We start from the raw sequence: 21,111 nt of genomic DNA, 5'->3' as shown, positions 1-21,111 counted from the left end.
AACATGTTATTAACAAATTGCAAAGACCACCAAGGATTTCAGACATAACCACACAAGTCTCATGCATTTTCCTCCTTAAAAAAATATTTAACGGACATTGTCCAATTACTACTATTCTAATTATTTCGTTACGATAGTAAACATTCAAAGTTTCATCATAATCGACATTACATTGCTGTACTAGGTCATCTTGCAGAATAATTCAAGTAGAGTATTTATGAGCACACACGGTTTTGTTTACAGTGTTGTGAAAATGAAATGGAAGAGGACAGACCGAAGGACATGTGCAGCATCCAGCTAGACCATATAGTTTAGGTGATATTCTTACAGTCAATGAACAAATGACAGAGCCCTTGCTGCAATGAATTGTTTTAAAAATTCGCACAGCTGAAGAAGTAAAGTACGCTGGTGTCAAGTTGTGTTTAGTAGACTCTACATACCTGGAATCAGTGTAATCCATTAGTTAATATGTTATCATAACTAAACGGGAGAGCCAAAACTATGAAAATAAGACCAATGCTATTTGCCTTCAAACACTGCAGGGATATGAATGGCATTGCACATAGGTTATCAACACAGCATGCAGGGAGTCAATCAATCATTTCATCTTTCATCTTGAATCTTACTTGGTCACTAGAAGTGAAGTAGATGGGGAAGAGGTCCCTGAGGAAGAATCGAGGCATGTTGTCCAGGATCAGGCCATACAGAGGCAGGTAGAGAGATGCAATCCTTGCCTGCTTCTCCTGGAAGGGCAGCCAATGAAATGGTTGTCACATTTAAAGGAGACATATTATGTTCACTTTCAGGTTCATACTTGTATTTTGTGTTTCTACTTGAACATGTTTACATGCTTTATTGTTCGAAAAACAATTTTTGATTTTTCTCGTACCGCCTGCTGGATATACCTGTATTCACCCTCTGTCGGAAATGCTCAATTTTAGTATCTCTCTCTTTAAGCCCCCCTCCCGACAAAGCTCAGCATTTCCAAGTCTTCTGCATCTGCATTAACAGCATCCTCGCATCATCATTGCAGCCAGGGAATGACTGTAATGTCACTGTAGCGACACTCTCTTTATTTAGTACAGTTGTTACATCACAACCGTACAGAAGTTTAAAGGCACAGTTTCTGAATACGGACTGTGTGCATTTCTCTGTGGATTGAGCATTTTGAAGCTTTCACTGTATTTATATAACAAATCAAGATGCTTTAGAATAGAAAAAGCCATGGAAATCTCCCTTTTTACAATATGGGACCTTTAAAAGATTTGTGCATATTCTAAATCTAGTGACATAATTTTGAAATGCGTCCTAACAAATCAAAATGCTAATTTTCAGTGCAATTACACAATACTCAATATGTCCTGCCAAGAAAATGATGTGGCCTTTTCCAAAACACGATTTTCCTTTTATTTGGCACACATTTGGTTTTGACTGTCTTGACAACAGCCCTGCTATTGTGTTGTGGTTGGCGGTATTTGGTTCTGTTTTAGCAGAGGGCAGATTACTGACTTGATCTGATTTGGACACTTCCCAGCAGTGATGAAGACACTGTCTCACTCGCAGCTGCTACGAACAATCAAATGTCAGTGTGTATGTGTTATGTGTGAGTCACATAAGAAAGAATTTCTACTGTGAGCGTATGACTCATTGTTCATGCCTTTTAGTTTCCTCCTGTGTAAACATGTGTTCTGGCTACCTTGGTGGCATAGCGTGCATCCAGGGAGTGTTTGGCCATGAGAGTCTTCAGAGTGGCCAAGGCTAGGTGTCTCAGGTCCTGCTCGTCCTGGAGTGCCAGCCCCAGTTCCCGTAGCAACAGACCAGTCAGGAAGTGCTTTCTGCAGAACTCTCCAGTCAGGTTGTACTCAGGCACAGACACTGAGGAGAGACGACATAAAAGATTCACATTTTAAATGGAAATTAACTGAGCGTGTGATTTAAATAAAGCTTGTGCCAATATTTGCTTTTCATCGGTTTAATCCGTTTCTAAATAAAAATCTGGTTACAGTGAGCAAATAATCTGACAAGCCAATTTCTTATGAATTTCATTACCCCTGTATTACACACAACACTATAGCATACACACAACATTACCAAGGAATGAGTGAACATATTTACCATGAGTACTTTGTGGCTCTGGGGATGAATGGTCTGACATGAACAAACAGTCAGAGAAAATGACAGGAAGAGAAAGAGAGAAAGACAGAGTGTTAATAGACAAATGAGAGTGAGAGCTACTCGATGTATGATAGCAACCACATTAACACTGGTGTAACTTGACGGTATGACTCGGGCTCTTACCTGTGATGCGAGCGGAGGGTAACGGCAGGCTGAGAGGAATGTAGTGTTCGTGGTTACACACCTCTCTCAAGAATTCGAACTTCAGCTCACATAGGACCTATCAGACACAAAAAAAGATAGTATTGTAAGAAATATATGTGCGTGTCTAGTTGTACATAGATACGGTTTCCAATGTATTCTTTTACCTTGCTGTCAGTAGCAGTGATCATGTTTATGTAGTTGCTGATCAGTTTGAATGTGAAGCCTCTGTCCATGAGAGTGAAGCAACGCTGCAAAGAGACAGACAGACCCATCAGCTAATAAAACAGTGAGCAACATCCTTTAAGAAAGATGGCGGAATCAACAGGTAACAATTGTAAATGGAAAGCAGACTCATTTCGTTTATACACTTTGTATTGATTCCTCCTAGAGCCATATGCAGTAGGTTAAAAGCACTGTACTGTACATCTCCTTCACATGTACTCATACAATCTTTTTTGAAAATGATCGATTAAACATCAAAATTTGAATCAATGAGGTGACACGTTGTGCTCAAACCTTGACAAAAGCTGCCACAGCTAAGTTGGCACTGCGGGTCTCTTCTGTCAGGTCTTTGTTTTTCCAGAAGATGTGTTCGGACACCGTCTCAACCAGGGTCTCCACACGGCTCAGGTAGGATGAAGGGAAACGCTGGGGCCTCGGAAGCTGTAGGGACACAACAGGTCGGCATAACATAATCATGCACTGTGTCCCAGGTTGGATTATACAAATGGAAAGGAACTGTGATGAGCCAAAAGTAGAGTATGCCACCTTACCTTTACCTTGTCAGAGTCGACCAAATGTTGGGCCATGGACTTGACGATGAGCTCAAAAAAGAACCAGGAGAACTGAAACCAGGAGAGGTTGAAATAAGGTCAATGTTGCTCCAATATTTAGCCGTCTAATCAGCTCCAGCATGGAAACAAGGGAGGCACACATGATTCTGTTCGAGTTTTGCATTGATTTTCTTTCCGCCTTAGAGGCAAAATCAACTGTTTACATGATAAAAATAAAGTTTACCATTTTAGAATAAATAAACAGAAGAGGAGAAAGACAAACCTTCAGGACATTCCTGACTGCTGCCTGCTCGTTGCTCTTCAGGTCAAAGGTCATTCCCTTAGCCAGCTCCTCGTGAACTGTCCTGAAGCCATGGGCCTCTGACTTGAACACATACTACACACAGGGAGAAGTGGAAATGAGTCGGTCAAAGATGCATAATAAGAATTCTTTTCATCATCTTTTTTTTTAATGATTGTTTTGAGATTTTTGAGATAGGGATAAGGTATTACATGCAACAGATGTGTTGCAGTTCATGGTCCTAAGAAGAGCTGCAACGATTAATCAGTTAATTGATCAATCGAAAGAAACTATTTTGATAATCGTATAGGTCTTTTTAAGCAAAAATGCACACAATTTGATATTTCATGGTTATCAAATTAGAAAGACTGCTGCTTTTTCATCTTAAATTATAGTATATTGAATATTTTGGTGGTTTGGATGATTTTTCAAGAAATTGAGAGACATGCTGTAAAATATGGTGATAGATATTTTACAAAAATCACATTAATTTTTGTATATAGTTTTGCTTTCATGGATTTTTTTTTCATCAAGAAAGTATTCAGCAGATTAATTGATCATCAAACTCTTCTTTAGTCACAGCTCTAATTCTAACCCCTAGACCACCAGGGTGCACCAATCTGCTGATTATATTGTCTTGGGAAATGGATTCCTCAGTGGTCTATAAAATGCCAAAAAAAAGTGTCTGACACAATTTCCTACACCCCAAGGTGATGTCTTACCAAACCCACATACTGTATATTCAGTTTATAATGATACAAAACAGAGAATAGCAGTGAACCTTGAAAATTGAGGAGCTGGGGCTAGAATATGTTGGGCATTTTTACTTGAAAAAATGACTTAATCAACTATCAATTATCAAAACATTTGCGGATGAATTTTCTGTTCATCAACTGATCAATTAATAGATTAATTGGTTCATCTAATATGTGCCGACACATACATTCAGAAATACCGTAGATGCATGTGGACAAAAACACATTATATATATTCAACCAGAAACAAGGCAAATCCAATATTTCAGCTAATTAAAACATTGATTCATGTAATATTCCTGCATATTACTCAATTCATGCGACAGAGAAATAACCCCCTCTCTTTCCTCTCCTTATTGAACGCAAGCACGCACCAACACACACACGCGCGCGCGCACACACACACACACACACACACACACACACACGCACGTACGCACACACACACACACACGCACACTCAGCAGTTTAAATTGGGCACCACTACTACTGAACATCATGCCAATCTGTTACTATGGCAACCCTGGTTCCATTAGCTGCTCCTCTCCTCTTACCCTCCCATCATTCGTCTTTGCCACAGCCTCTTCAATCGCTGCAGTTTTCCTTCACAGTGGCCAACATGAAACAGGTCTTGTGGTTTCTTCTGCTCTCTTCTCTAATTCCCTTACTGATTTTCCCCCTTAAACAAACACGCCGTGTGTTTCTAATTGAGAGGGCTGAATGTCCCAGTTCGCCTGCTGCTTAATCAGCCTTTTATTCTTCGTCTTCATCCCCTTCTTTCTGTCCCTACTTCTCTGTTTGTGTTTGTACAGCTTTCTGGGCATGCAGCCCTAGCCACGCTCCTGCTGGCCCAAACACACACAGGCATACACACAAACAAACAAACACATAAAGCCTCTGAAATGAAATAGTCTGTACAGAGATTCCACTTGTTAATGGAAAAAAACAGCCTTCAGAATTATAATATGAACATCGTGAGCACACGCGTACATAAAAACAAACAAACACACATTCAGAAATTCATTCATTTAAAGGAATGCTACTAGCACCCCCCCAACACGCACGCACGCACACACACACACACACAGAAACACACAGACACACACACACAGACACAGAAACGCACACGCACACACACACACACACCACACACACACACACACACACACACACACACACACACACACACACACACACACACACACACACACACACACACACACACACACACACACACACACACACACACACACACACACACACACACACACACACACACACACACACACACACACACACACACACACACACACACACACACACTCTTCTATCTTATAATACCTTGGTATAGGAGTGCAAGTAGTGATCCAGATTTTCTTCATGGCACTTTGCAACGATGTGGACCAGCACTCTGCAGACACAAGACAACAAAGACTTTTATTTATTACAGCCTATTACTGTTATACAATATCAGAAAACACCTTTCTCATTATTTTGTCTCTTCTTCTGGATTCATCAACAAACAAAATGGAATATGCTGTTTTTAAACAGGAATTTCAACACTACCCTCGCTCTATTCTTTATCCACTGAGCCCCCACCCTGATATTAGTCCAGCTGTTATGGACATTGTAGTACTACTGCCTACCTGGTGGTGGCAGTAGTGACCTCATCGTTGTCATTCTGAGTCAGAACCTTGAACAGCTGGTTGAAGAGCACTGGCAGAAATCGGATAATCACTGGGATTCTTTCCATGCTGAGAAGACCCTGGAGGAGGGTGGAGAAAAGGCAGAGGAGATGGAAGGGGTGGAAAGGTTTGAAAAGGCATGGAAATAAATAAGACAGTAATGTTGCACTGATTAGACATGCAGCAGTCTTCAGTAGTCGAAGGCCTGTGCTTTTGTCTAAGTCACAATAAATGGCAGTTAAGGGAATATAGTGTCTTTTCTCCGACCTTCAAGCAGTTGAGGAAGTTGGAGGAAGGAGGTAGCGAGAGGTCCAGCTCTCTTTTCTGGCACTGCCGGAAGAATCGGTTCAGGTGGGGGTCCTGGCACAGGGAGAGGAACCCATGAATATCATCAGTAAGCATCTGCAGGAATGCTTAGTGGAATGCTTCCTGTTTTACTAACAGTTAATCTTACAATATGAAATTCACCACCTCACGAGTAGTCAGTCCAAATTTCATTATCTCAGCCTCGTCACAAGCAATTCAAGTATTTTTAATAGTTTCAAAAAAGGACATAAAATAACTACCACATTTTTTTGAGGATTATGCCAATACACTTAGTCACACAGCAAGTGTGTACCAAGAAGAGATATCCATTGATCTTTTTGAAAATCATCTTAAGATCTGTTTTCTATTTAGTTTTTTGAATTAGTATTATGGCAAGATGACTTCATATTCTATCTTACTAATATATTTTTATTCTATTTCTAACTTGTCTGTAAAGGCAGTTCTTATTGTCCTTTAGAAACTAATTAATTTAATTTGTCTTGGGTCTGTTACATACAGAATGTGTGTGCATGTGTGAGTAAGTGGGGAAAATACATAATAATAATAATGATAATAATAATAATAATTAATCATTAATAATTATACTAATACATGTTAAAAAACAAATAAAATAACTAGGTGATAATAATTATTTATTATGTATAATATCATTTATCTTAAAGAATTGCAAGTGAAACTAAGACATAGGCTGATCCAGTTTACCATGCACCAGTCAATCAAGAGATTTCCAAACTGGAAACAAAATGGCCCACTGTCTTATTTCACGTCCCACACTAAGAAGAAGTTACTGCGTCACCTAATGGTCATTTTATGTCTGTTATACTGTTCCACACAAACAGACCCCATTAATTAACTTGACAGTGCATGCCCTCATTCTGGCTATTTTTTTTACAAGGATGCAGTGGCTGAAACAATAGGTAGAAAGCCAGTCATCCATCACTTTCTATACCACTTATCGTGTCCATGTGGGGCTGTAACCTATCCCAGCATTCATGGCTCATACCTTGGAAACACTGCCCAGCCCGTCACAGTATCAGTAAACCATTTAAAACAAAGAAATACAGGGGTGTCTGCAGAAAGCCAGATGATGGTCATACCTGAGTGTATACTGTGGAGACGACATTGGTGGAAACTTTGAAGATAGCTTTTCCTCCATCGACCCATTTCACATCTGCTCCATTCTGTAAAATGGAGAAGGTGAGGACGCCACTGTGTCACACATGCTTCTTTATGCATACTCCTCCTCACAGAAATCAATGTTTGTATTATTCTTCACAAAGTCTAATATTCATATATCCAGTGTCCGTCCTCCATCTCACCTTGGTGCTGCTTGCGTCCTTGATGGACAGATATCCAGGCGGCAGGTTACAGGAGACGGGGACGTTGAATTCCTGGGATGACAGACGGCCTTCTTTCAGGAGAGGCAGCCAAGAATAACCCACTAAAAAGACACACGGATACAAAACACTGAGTACTGGATGGTGGACAAGACCAACCACAAAATAACCTGCTGCAGAAGTTTCACCAAACCACCGCTCAAGATCGACCACCGACTCACCTGGGTTCTCCAGGGTTTCTTTCCTCTTAGCATTTGTCTTAGCGTTGATGTCACAGGTGACGTGGTAAAAGGAGAAAAGAAGGTGGTGCTTTTCATGAAGTTGAGTTGGAAGCTCAATCTTCACCTGGGGGACATAACAGGGTTATATTATGGTCTACAAGGGATACTGCGGATTGGTAAATTAACTGCTAACATGTTGTGGTTTATGTTCAAAAGACTGCTAAAGCTACAGTCAATCCATATCCAGGTGCTAATGATAGCAACGTTTTGATTCTTCATTCATTACCTCGTCATAGAAGTCGGGGTTCTGGGAATGATGCAGAACTGTGGAACAAGCTGCTGTGGTGAGGACTGGACCTCCTGGCTTGCCGTAGATGCACTGGAAAAGCAGCAGCAACAGGAAAAAAGGGCAAAATAAAGTAATGTTCAGTTAGTTTCTCATGAGAGACAGAGTTTTACTGGAGAAAATGGAGTCGTGTAAAAGCCAATAAATGTCCCATCAGCATGTTTTTGGACAGCATTGTACCTTTAAAGGTTTGGCAACTTCTTCATCTGAGCTGCGGAACTCCACATAAACTGAAAGGTTACGAGCCTGCGAACAGAAACAACATTGTAGCATTACTGATTACCGACAGAGAAAAAACTGTGAATAATTAAAGTATAGAGAGTATGTAAAAAAAAAACAAGAGGCACAAGAGACAGCCACACTGGTATTGTTTTCATCTTGTTAGTCTGTGTGTGATATTAAAGTAAAATGAAAAAACAAAGTTTGAAAAAGGATGTGACCTGAGCAAGGGGGCCAAAAGTAGGGACCACTTTACACCCCTAGTCCAATATGGTGTCACAGCTTGTGCGATCCCATCACTATATTCTGCTCATTTTCAGGTTCATACTTGTATTTTGGGTTTTTACAAGAACATGTTAACATGCTTTAATGTTAAAGTTATACTGTCTGTCTAAACATACAGTACCTGTATTTACCTTTTATCTGAAATGCTTAATTTTAGCGACAGTCTGTTTAACCACCCCCCAACTGAAAAAGCTAAGTCTGCTCTGATGTGGACAGGATTTCGAGGTCTTCTGCATCTGCGCTCTCTTTGTCTCTGCACCATTATTACAGCCGGGTAATGATTGTAATGTCACTGTAGCGGCATTTTCTACCTATATATAGTATAGTTGTGACATCACAACCATACAAAAGTTCTGACGGCCTGTTTATAGAAAAGGTTTCTGAATACAGGCTGTGTGGATTTTCTCTGAGGATTGAGCATTTTGATACTTTCACAGTATTTAAATAACACATCGACCTGCTTTATAATTAAAAAAAGAAATGGAAATCTAACTTTTTACAATATGGGACCCTTGAAGCTACTGTGGCATACCTTAGCAAAGCTCTTCTGACTGTCATATTTGAGGTGTTTAGGGTAGACGTAGATGTGGTTTCTGTAGACGCGGTGTGGCTGTGTGAACTTGGTGGTGTCCTGGACAAACTCTTCCACCTCTATGGTAGGCTGATGTTTGCTCAGCTCCTCAAAGGGCTTCACCGGTACACAGGAGGATGTGACACAGTCTGAAAGCAAAGAAAAGAGAGAGTATCAAACACATGGCAGAAGAGAGAAATAGATGGAAAGGAGGAGACAGAACAAAGGCAGAATATACACATGAATGAATGCAGACAGACATACTAGGATGCTCCATTGGAATGTAGTCGACTGTGATTTCCAGCGCCCCAGGAATAGTCTGCAGTTTGCTGTTCTTCTCAGCCCTGCACATATGAAAAATAGAATTTGTCGTAAGAACTGTTTACTGTAATGGAGAAGCCTTAGTGACCTACAGTACGCCTTACCTCCTGAACTCAGATACAAGCTTAATCAGGTCATCTGTGGAAATCTTGTTGCTCTCCTGTTTGAAGAGAGGCGAGAAACGAGACTCTCTATCCAGTGCCCCGTGGTTGTCCTTAAACACTGACCTAAAACAGATCGAAAAAAGAGACATACTGTAAGGATTTCAGTAAACATTTACATTATGTTGAGCGATAAATAGAGACATTTTAAAATGTTTAGACCGGGGACACTGACCTGACGGACCAGGCAAAAGGCATCCGGTACTTTCCCAGTTTACTACAGAACTGTTTGTTCGATTTCAAAATCTTTTGAACGGTCTGTATAAGACACAGGCAGAGAAAGGAGGACAGATGAAAATGTTAGCAAGACACCACAGCTGATATTTTTAAATATTTACAATGTGATGTGATCAGCCCTAAACTCCAATTGACCTAGACAGAGTGACAGACATCATCGGTTGTTTAATACAGGGAGCAGGTTGAATGTCGGGTGATTCACTTAGCCATTTAAACAAGGAGCACATGGAGCACTGCCAGCGGGGAAGCCAGGAAACTTCTTGGATAGGATGTCGGAAAAACCTAATTTCTAACCCATTCAACCGGACTGGCATTCAGTGATGAAGATAAACTCTGGCCTTACAGGAAAACCATTTTGTAAATGTCATGCATTAAAGTGTTTTAAAGTGGATTAAGCCATTTCCTGTACAATAAACGCCCTAAGATGTCTCACGAGCTATTTTTTCCCAACTTACTTTCAGAGATAAGACAATATAAAAGGTTTAACTCTATGTTGTCGGTCAATGACAGAAAATATATTAAGCAATGTAAATACTGATGCAAAGTGACAATTTAGCGATGAAAAGAAATGCTCTCTGACCTTGCTGGAGTCTGTATTCTTGATATAAGGTTCTGCCCCACAAGCAATATTTCCCATCAGCACCTTTTCGACTCTTGCCACCATCACTATGTCTGTGTGGGGGTTGGTGACTGAGAAGATGGCCTGCGTGGAGAGTATTGTAAAGGCTACATGTTAAATGCATTTTCCTTTGACTGCTCTACATCTAGAAAACATACTGCAGGAGTAACATGCTTGTACCTGTTTTGGAAAGCACAGCCAGTGTTCCAGGTCCAAGCTGAGGCAGCAGTCCCCCGTCTTCTTCTCAGCAGGAGAACACAGGCCGTTTTCCTGACCTCCAACCCCCATCGCAGGACAACCCGTCCCATTACTGCAGCCTCCTAACATCTGACGCACAGCCTCGTGGTTGAGGTCTACATGGAAGTCTGCTGACACCTTTCTCCCTTCTCGCACATCCAACAGGGCCAGCGACACGAAGAAGGGTTCAATCTGGTGGAGTAGATATAGCTCAGTCATTCTCAGATCCTTTATATATATTTAGTTGTCACAGCTTCACTCAGGAAAACAGCCCCTTCAACGTGCTTTCTCGTTTATTTCACAGAGGCATACTAATCGAGAGTTTTAAAGCATGCAACTGCATGTGAGTGTAAAAGGCACATGTTTTTTAATTCTCACATTAGTGACCGGTCCAGTTTCACTTTCGTTGATGCAGCCCTGTAACATGAGGTTGAGTGATCGGCACGTTATCATAAACCTTCTGCCCAGCTTCTCCTCAAACGGACGCACTGATGCGTTCTCAGCTGACGAATGTTCGGCACGTGGGCTCCTCAGAACCTGCAGTTGGTAAAACACTGGTTATTTATGTCATGCTTTTCTTACCAAGGTGGAATCATTATTGAGAATAATTCAAATAATTTCATTTCTCATGAGATCTGGCTTCAAAACTAATTCATATCATAAAGTACAAATATGCATGGAGTCTTGTAAATGTAAAACACTGTATAAAATAGAAATATTTATAATTGAGACATTCTTTAAACACATACTGGAGTATCAGGGTCCAGTGAGAACAGATTCAACCTCTCTTCTCTCCTGGCAGAGCGAATCCCTTCATCTGTCTCAGAGATATACTGTTATACGGAAAAGAAAGACAGAAAGAGACAAATAATAAATGGCTTATAATAAATTATGATATCAGTAAAAACAGCAAGGTTTTCCTGGGACTTAAAGGTAGCCTGTGGGGTTTTCTTGGGCAGTTATGTTTATATTCAGTGCTTCTTATCAAAATGCCTATAAAAACATGACAAATTCCTTCCTCAAAACTGTTTGAACATCTGCATACCGGCATTGTTTACATCCATGTTGATTAATCTTTTGGCCTTTTGTTGACGCATTGCTAAGTTTCTACTATTACTTACTGTCGATCAATGGAAAAACATCAGAAGTGTGTATCGCTTGTGTGCGTACATGTGCATCCTCATGCAAATCAATGCTCCATAGGGCCACTGATGGTCAAAAATAGACTCTGGCAGTAGCGGCAGAGTTTTTTTATTGTTTGAAAGACAGTAGTTTAGCCACAGCTTAGCCAACCTTTGCTAGCTCTGGGTTGATGCCGTTCTCTGTAGTGGTATCTTCATTCTCCTGCAAACAGCAGTCACTCAACGACAGGTCAAACACATCTGGAGAGAGAACAAACACAATCAGGACTCCAGAGAGTGACTTCTGCTTTTGAGTGATGACTGACAACACTGAGCGGATGGGAAAGTTTATCCAAGCGGTCTGTTTTCCCAAAAGGTTAGAGGCCATATATCATTTTCTAAAATAGGTTCAGCTGTACACTAAATACACACTATCCAGAGTCCGTCGACATATATCCATCTTAGAATAAAATATGACTCCATATGTGGTATTTACGGGTAATAAGGCAGGCATGCTTCTGCAGAAATATAACCGTCATGTGCCTGGGGCAATTCTTCCCAAAGGCCGCGCTGAACAAAATGGCTCATTAATGGTAGGTCACCACATGCTCGCAGCCTGATTTAGAGGCACCACAGAGCCATGATGGCTGAGGCAGTTACATCATTCCACCACTCTTGACTGGGCCAAGTCTCAATGCTCTGTCGGTGTGTGTTATTTTACAGGCCGTGGTCCCATTCCCCAGCTCTCACAGAGTTGGCACATAAGGTTGAACTTGATGATTTGTGCTTCCATGTTATGTTTTTAATAACAAGGTATGATGTATTAAACAAAGGTGGAGTCACTGGTTGGTGTCAGGCCTCATTTCCTGATAGTGATGTTAGAGATTGAGCCGCAACCCAGCTGAAATTCCCCATTAAGGTTATGGCAAGATGGCAGATAGTATTTAGTAAGAGTAAGTCAGAGAGAAAGGAGAAGGTTTCATTTTTGCTGATGCCAAGTATAAAATCAGTCTCTCTTTAGGGCACCATCATTTATGCATGTGTAGGAATTATGCTAAAAATTTCCTCTCCTTAAATACCCCTTTCGCCACTAAATTACCATTTGTGCTTCCATCCCCTTTGCTCTTTCCAACTATTTTCAGTTCCTGCTCTCCCCAGACATTGCAGATAGACTTTGTGTATTCCTAAATACAAAAACAGAACCGGTCTCACCCTGCCGATGGTCCGTAAGATCCAGACTCTTGCGGTCGGGAGCCGGACCGTCGTGGGGACTGATCTGTAAGATGCGGGTCAACGTACTAATCCACTCCTCCATGTCCTGCTCGCTCTCCGCAGCCAGAACAAAGTACGTAACCTCGTTCATCTTCAGCTCAAAGGCGTGTTTCCTTAGACGGTTATTCTGTAGGGGGAAGGATGGAAGGATGGCAGGATGGATAGGTTAATGTGGTTACACAATAAAACCAGAGCTTGGTTCAGTTTTTGGAAAATTTGACTCTGTCTTCCACATGCAGTATTTGAAGATACTGTAAGATGAATAATAAGCTTAGCCATGTGTGGCTTAGTTACTGGATATTTAATGGATAAATGAACTCCCTCTAAAAATATTTAAAATATCATAACGCCAGGTCTTAGTCTTAACAGTCCTGCTGTATCTTTAAATAGATACATTGATTTATTTGCCAATAATAAAATGTAAATACAAGACTGCATACATACAATAGAAAAATTTAATTGATGACGTTAAAAAACACAATGAATCTTATTTCATTGTGGTCCTCATACCAGAGAGTAAACTCCTAAAACCCACATCAAACAATGACTGTAAATTTAACTAAAAAATGTCCTTAAACAGCATGCAGGGACATAAAAATGACACGCATGAGATTGTCAGTCACTCGCTAAATGAAAGTTAATTTTCCAAACTAAACAATGCCTGCGAGCCAACACAACAATAACCTGACCTCGGTATGTAGTGTCATTATTCCCTACATTATCATGTGCCACATTTAACTGCAGTACAACTATGAAACTCAGTGTCTCCTCATAAAATAATCAAATGTCACCTCTTTTTACTTTATCCTGCTACTGAGTTTTGATTATCAAGGGTTGCTCTAATGAAGGTCTTTGTGAATATATAAAATATTTGATGCAATAGAATTACGTATTTAGAGGCTTTTTCTTTGCTGCTTTTTGTATTCAGTTTCGTTTTTCAGAGGGAAGGGAAGCTGAAAAGTATCCCTATAATACTCTAAATATTGCTAAGTCTATGTACAGTAAATCGCATTGCGCTCTTACTTATATATGTGTTTTAAAACCCACCTGTACCACACCAGTGCACGAGTCAAGGAAGATACACCCTTTGGGTTCCTTGGAGATCTTTTCGTCTTTGTAGAAGTTCATGATGTAGGAGTTATCCGTCAACTGGGTGAGCTGAAAATATCTCCTCTTGAACGACTGCGCAGAAAGCAAAAGGGTCAAATATATTAACCTGGTTTAAGGACAAAGTCATATGCAGCTAATATATATATATGCACCATTCCTTTACAGTGGAGCAATTTCGCCCAGAGTTTCAGTAAGTTTTATCCAATTAATTTTTGGTCTAATTTATTTTTATTTATTATTTATATATTGTTTATTTAAAATATATATCAATTATTTATTGATCACTTTTTACATTTATTTTTCAATTAGTTTTTCAGTTGAATTATATTTAATTTGCATGATTAAAATAAGAATAATATAAAATAATATACAGTAAATAAATGCATGATGTTTCCAGGTCAGAGAGCAAGGTAGAGCATCAGGGTGAAAAAGCAAGACAGAAAAAGTGTGGGCGTGCATGGAAAGGGAGCACATCAGACAACTCCTCACCCGAACAGTGATGCTATTGTTGACGGTGCTGTTAAAGTTCCCTTTGTAGAGCCAGCCTGACCGAAACACACCAATCCCTCCTCCACCACCACCCCCTCCTTTGGACGAGGACAGGGAGGTGGTGTCCTGTAAAACATAATTACAGTCAGTTATGGATACATTAGCTTTCCATTCATCTCTCTGATGCGGAGGAGCAGATGATCAATAAAGAAAAGGTGACTTTCAGACTCATTCTATCTTAGGGGGGTAATTTGTCTGTCAAATTATGTTCATAAACAATGTCCCACTGACCTGTAATGAGCTAACTGCTCTTGCAAAGTATATTTTAACAGCTTTAAGGCCACAATAAACTAGTTTAAATAGGATGTGTCCAGTATGTAATGCATTCATTCTAAAACCATTTGTCAGAAGACGGTCATTACTGACCTCATCCTTGTCAATGTCCTCATGGTCAATCTCAAAAGAATGGGACGGCAGCTTCTCTGCTTTGTAGAGTTTCCTATAAAGGAATGGAGAATGAAAACTCTGATAATGAAATATATTGATGGGAAGAGAGAAATGATTTCAGGAATTGAATTAGTCCACTCCATTTGAGTGGTGCAAATGTGTGTGGGCGGCTGACTCTGCTCCATCGTTTTGTGTCAGGAGACGACAATAGGTATTCCTCACTCGATCCCGCTCCACTGACTTTACAGGCAGACCCCTCTTTGTGTGCAAGCCATGGGATGAAATGCCTTTGTGTGTGTGCTGTGAGCTGCAGACAGCTAGACTGCAGTCTTTGGAGGGTAACTGGAACCACCCTCTGCTAAAAGTCACACAGTTGTAAAAAAGAAATATTTTAAGGGCACTATGTTTGGAGGACTGTGGGCTAGCCACTGACAGAGGAATGCTAATATTGGCCTGCAAAGATGAAATATGCGCCACTCAATCTCAGCACTGACAACCACACATGTACAGTAGATGTAGGTTCCCATTGTACTTTGGTTTCCCTTGTGTATTTCACTACAACTAGTTCCTTACAACCCGTAAGACTATAGTTTATGGTTGGTTAGATTGTCAGCCTCATAAACAAACATTTGTTGTGATTGTGCTATAACTTGTGTCTAAGCTGAATTTCACTGTATAGTTCACCCTGGAAGTCAGTTCAAAGGTCATGTGAACTGACTGAAAGAATACAGTGGTAACCCATGGGACAGAAGAGGGACATTCTTGTGGTGCTCTGGGTCAGTCTCACTGGGACCGACAAAACTCCACTTGACTGACTGACAGTCTAATTTAAATGACTGACTGACTGACTGACTGAATGGGTGTATGATCAGATGGCTGACATTTAAAAAAAAGAAGGCATCAAGGGAGCACTGAATGTTAACATTTGTTGAAGTGGAATTTCCTCACACTTCCATATCATCGTACATAGCAATGATGGCCAATGATGATCTATTTAATATATAGGCTAAACATCTGTATCTGTAAATATGCTTTATGTCAGTTAATGATAACCTAGGGCTGAGTACCATGCTTATTAACTGATTTTGAGTTTGAGAAATACAAACACAAACGTTGCTTAAATAAATATAAATAAATAATCTGATCAGACAATAAGAAAATAATGTTATGAAACGGATAAATGCCAGTTTTAGATATACTTCAGGGCAAAAATATGTTTAAGGTCGATACCCAGCTCTAAGAAAGTTAGAAGTTAAGGTTAGTTAAGGTTAAGAAATGGTTTAGACATTTTGAGAAAAGCACTTATTCCCTTTCTTGCCTTGAGTTAGACGAGAAGATAGATATCACTTTTTTAGGGCTAAACATGATGCTACAGCCAGGAGATGTTTGCTTAGCTTATCATAGCATAAAGAAAGAAGAAAGAAGGGGAATAAGCTAGCCTGGCATTGTTAAAGGTAGCAAAATCCACCTTACAGTGTATCTTGTGTATTCTTCTGGTCTCTCCACTGGACTCCATAAAGTCACTGTGCCTGGGCAGGAAGTAGTCTTGTGAACATGCCACAAGCTAGCTGTTTCCCATTGCACCCAGTCTTTATGCTAAGCTTAGCTACATTACCCATCTCTTGGCTATAGCTTGCTTAATACAGCATGTACAGATATCCCTTACAGTAGACACAGTGCGCAGGGTTATAGAGCAACATCCAAGTGTATTACCTGGGCAGCAGGCGGTAGTCTCCAGCGTAGTCGTCATATTTGAACTGGACCACATTTAGCTCAGAGTTGTAATACTTACAGGCCTGGAGGAGAGAATGGAGATTAAATGTAATATTATTAAATATTAACTTTTTGCAATCATGGCCTCTCTGGGAGACCTGGGGCAGCTTAAACGCCAGCAGACAATGAAGAAAGCTGTACTAGAGTGAAAGTACAGCCAGACATCAGCTCTCCTGAAGGCCTAGTTACTGATGTGCAGGTTGGGATTTATCATTAGAGCATCTAAATTATAAAAAAGAACTGAATTAAGACTCAGTCCCCAAGGAATCTGCAAATAAAGATATCTTTACATCGTAATAGATTTCTGTCTGCCGCTGGGGTTGAAATAGTACTCATAGGGTGCTATCACTGTATGTTTTCCCTGTCTCTCTGACACACACACACAAGTCACCAAGGCAGTTTCACATCCTCTCCTCTGCTTGTTGAACGTTGTGTCACATTGTTTTCCTTAACCGATTTATTTAGAAAGATCTTGATCTTTTGTCAACAATGTCCCAAATTATAAACAGACCAAACATATTACCAGCTACAACATCATACACGCATACAAACGTACGTACACACACACACACATAGAAAGTAAGACACACGCTAGTCTCTCCAATGGACTGTGACAGCGCTGTCTGGGGAGTTTCCGTCTACTCAGGGCTCATTTCAGATCAACCATCCATAATCTCAAAGGCTCAGTGAGGAAATATTATCTGATAGCCTACACACACACACAAACACACACCAAGATATTCAACCACATCTTGTTTATATTAGAGACATGATGAAATTGTTCCGGCGGTATTAGGAACAGTCTAAACTAACAGACCTAATCACCACCGACCAAAACATTTTTCATGCCAATGCACACTGGCTTCAGTTAACTCCTGTACACAGGAGTTGCACACACACACACACACACACACACACACACAACACACAACACACAACACACACACACACACACACACACACACACACACACACACACACACACACACACACACACACACACACACACACACACACACACACACACACACACAACACACACACACACACACACACACACACACATACACACACTTTACCTGTCTGACCAGCAGACACTCAGCCTGTAGCTCCGCCCCCTCTGGAACAGTCGATGTGAGAGTGCGTCTTTCCTGAGGCACAGTGGATACCTGGAGGGATAAAAGGAGTGAGAAGGGATAGTTAACATGACAAAAATCAGTGTCACTGTGCGGTGAGCCTCCTCGGACGAAATAAAAACCATCTCCAATAACATAAATATAGTGTTCTTTAATAATGACATACATTTGGGAGGATCTGCGCGGCTCAATAGGATCCATCCATCCATTCCCTAAGCCAATCACTTTACAGCAGCAACTCAACATTTCACTTTGTTCAATACTTAGGTTCATGACCCTCAAAAGTAATGATATTCCATCATCCCTCAGCTGTACTTAATGTTTATTTCTAAGGGGAAATGTTTGCATGGTAACACGCTTAACAAGGATGATGAAGATGGCTAACACTATACCTGCTTAACAAAAGCACACTAATGTTGTCATTGTGAGCATGTTAGTATGCTAATGTTGAGCTGCTAGCATGGCCTGTGGACTCTTTACTTATCAGGACTCCTTGTCATGCTTTACAACAACATTAACATTGTGAGCGATGATTTTTTGAGGACATGTAAAAAGTTACCAGTATATTGAAGTAATATTCATTCATTCCTTCCTTCTTCTAGAAATTGTTTCTGGCCAGCTTTCTTGCAGTAAAGATGATTAATTCAAGTCAAAAAGTTATTTGTAATATGTATTCCCTTTCACATCAGTGATTAGACCTATAACTAATAACCTAACCTATGAATCATGCGGCTTTAATCATATGAAGTGCATTCATGATATATGAAACAGAAAAACAACACTTCAAAAATAAATATTTTTACAAGGGATTTTGCAAAATGGGAATGAAAAACAAGTCAGCACTAAAGATCTTTGCGCGGGAACAGAGACAGACTTTGATTTATACAACCCAATCAGCTGGCTGGAGCACAGAGCTCACAAACCCACTGGCAATGAACAGATCTAGTAAATGCCTTTTGTGCATTAGCAATACTCTGCCAAGCCACATTCACTTACAATTATGGAAATTGACTGTAGACTGTAGGAGACAAAGAAAATCAAAGGAGATTGTGATGTAGCCAGACAGAGCTGGGAACCAGCAGAGACAGGCATTAAAGCTACAACTCTGCAAGTCCATAAGCAAATGTTTCCCTTCACCACAAGCAGTCAATTAGGTCATCTTAATGTGCTGTGGTTCTGCGTCTGCAGAAGCGTATTAGCACGGTAATGAAAGAACTAATGATCAAAGAGATATAGGGAGCCGGAGAGAGAATAAATTGTTGACTGTAATGAAAAGACCCCAATGCTAAACATGCATGATTGAAGTGAATGAGGGTGTCATAATGCTGAAGTTGAGAAAAGATTTCACGTGTTGCATTTTAAGCAACAAATGTGTCAATAGGGGTTTTTATTTAGAAAATGTGTCTCATTTGCGGCCAGGCAGAGGCTGCTATTTGACGTCCTGTCTATGTGAAACCGAAGAAGAAGTTAGCTCCGTGATCTGATAATTCTATAATTGACTTTCTCTGAAGGTCAGCTTCTCACGGATTTCACAGGCTTTCCAGTTGCTCATCACAACGGTCAATATTTTGCTGTTTCTCGTTCCTGTGATCGGCTGTTTCTTGCTTTTAAAACTCCCGGCTGTGGGTCGCACAATAATGGCTTAAAAATGTATCTTAATAGAACAAAAAAACCAATGTCTTTGACATGTACTCTACTTTTCTATACTTCCATAATGCAATATATAGATGCAATTACTGTTGTGCACACACACACACACACACACACACACACACAACACACACACACACACACACACACACACACACACACACACACACACACACACACACACACACACACACACACACACACACACACACACACACACACACACACACACACACACACACACACACACACACACACACACACACACACACACACACACACACACACACACACACACACACACACACACACACACACGCACACACGCACACACACACACACACTTACCGAGAAATCATGGTCGGGGAAAAGGAGCAGGTCTCTGAGAGAGTCTTCCTTCAACTCATCCCCCAGTTCAGAGATGACAGTCTCATAGTCAAGAGGATCAATCAGCTTCGGCTTCTCCTGCTGCAAATGGAACCACAGAGACTTTGATCAGCATTGGCGTGTTGTTGGGTAACAAACCTCAATACAATACAAAACGATAAGATAAGACATGATGCAATGATGCAATGATGCAATGTTATACGTGATCCCCAAAGAAAATGTTTTGTTATCTACACTGTAATTGGTGTATTGTATTGGCACAATGCTTCTAAAAGTTATTTTTAATTTAATATGTCATATCTTCATATTACCAAATATTGCCAAAGCAGAAAAAAGACATCAGTATGGTGTTTTGAACAGTTGTGTTCATGACCCACATTAATGTTGCTGCATAAATATCTTATCAAGCATCCATGACGGCTATGGTCGTGGCATTTCCTGTGTCTTGCAATGACATCATTAGGACCCAAAAGAATCATTGAGGAAGTAGCACTACAGCTGAAGTGAGGCTGTGACACACCACGCCTAAAAATACATTTGCGGAGTTGTTATAAATGAACTGAGATTAAAAAGAGAAGTATTAGATACCAGCTTTATATAACCAGACAAACAACATGATACAGGTCGATTTTTTAGTACTTATTGAGTAAACTTCAATAATCAACTAGACAACATATACACTGACATTTTACAACACCACATTCAAGGGTCACCGCTGAACAGTTGCTTCTATATATGAAGGCCTGTTTTCATAAACCTCATTTTACACACTAGGTATATAAACCAGCAAACTAGAACCACAACAATCCATTACACACTAACTTTTTCTTTTTAAAGAGAAGGATTATGTAACTGGTCGATGAGTCACACACCAAAAAACAACATTCTAAACATGTGTTTTACAGATAAAGTAGAGGACAACGGTTTATTGCTTCTGTCATTCAGAGAAGAGCAACAGAGCAGCTACAGCAGTGCGGTGAGGAAGGCGGAGGAAGTAATGATCTCTGGTTTG

The 21,111-nt window shown here is 40.3% G+C and overlaps 1 protein-coding gene across 2 annotated transcripts in view; it reads right to left on the bottom strand.

Annotated features, from left to right (window-relative positions):
• The window catches only part of dock10 (dedicator of cytokinesis 10), a 64,411-nt gene that overhangs the window by 16,060 nt on the left and 27,240 nt on the right, over positions 1–21,111 (bottom strand). For both annotated transcript variants that reach the window (XM_083914650.1, XM_083914651.1), the window contains exons 2-33: positions 20,061–20,180; positions 18,006–18,095; positions 16,867–16,949; positions 15,133–15,205; positions 14,707–14,832; positions 14,155–14,289; positions 13,048–13,234; positions 12,008–12,096; positions 11,464–11,547; positions 11,093–11,251; positions 10,658–10,906; positions 10,439–10,561; positions 9,797–9,879; positions 9,565–9,687; positions 9,404–9,483; positions 9,101–9,288; positions 8,245–8,310; positions 8,005–8,097; positions 7,719–7,842; positions 7,480–7,601; positions 7,258–7,341; positions 6,101–6,193; positions 5,795–5,913; positions 5,490–5,559; positions 3,376–3,489; positions 3,093–3,164; positions 2,836–2,982; positions 2,484–2,567; positions 2,299–2,395; positions 2,116–2,148; positions 1,697–1,875; positions 627–743 (exon numbers count right to left, since the gene is read on the bottom strand). In XM_083914650.1, the coding sequence (XP_083770776.1) occupies positions 627–743; positions 1,697–1,875; positions 2,116–2,148; positions 2,299–2,395; positions 2,484–2,567; positions 2,836–2,982; positions 3,093–3,164; positions 3,376–3,489; positions 5,490–5,559; positions 5,795–5,913; positions 6,101–6,193; positions 7,258–7,341; positions 7,480–7,601; positions 7,719–7,842; positions 8,005–8,097; positions 8,245–8,310; positions 9,101–9,288; positions 9,404–9,483; positions 9,565–9,687; positions 9,797–9,879; positions 10,439–10,561; positions 10,658–10,906; positions 11,093–11,251; positions 11,464–11,547; positions 12,008–12,096; positions 13,048–13,234; positions 14,155–14,289; positions 14,707–14,832; positions 15,133–15,205; positions 16,867–16,949; positions 18,006–18,095; positions 20,061–20,180 (3,606 nt within the window). The remainder of the gene's footprint in view (positions 1–626; positions 744–1,696; positions 1,876–2,115; positions 2,149–2,298; positions 2,396–2,483; positions 2,568–2,835; positions 2,983–3,092; positions 3,165–3,375; positions 3,490–5,489; positions 5,560–5,794; positions 5,914–6,100; positions 6,194–7,257; positions 7,342–7,479; positions 7,602–7,718; positions 7,843–8,004; positions 8,098–8,244; positions 8,311–9,100; positions 9,289–9,403; positions 9,484–9,564; positions 9,688–9,796; positions 9,880–10,438; positions 10,562–10,657; positions 10,907–11,092; positions 11,252–11,463; positions 11,548–12,007; positions 12,097–13,047; positions 13,235–14,154; positions 14,290–14,706; positions 14,833–15,132; positions 15,206–16,866; positions 16,950–18,005; positions 18,096–20,060; positions 20,181–21,111) is intronic.

Source organism: Echiichthys vipera, assembly GCF_963691815.1.
Source record: "Echiichthys vipera genome assembly, chromosome: 5".
NCBI classification, from domain to species: Eukaryota; Metazoa; Chordata; class Actinopteri; order Perciformes; family Trachinidae; genus Echiichthys; species Echiichthys vipera.
The sequence above is the reverse complement of the archived record's forward strand: the minus strand, read 5'-3'. Positions and strand labels throughout refer to the sequence as shown.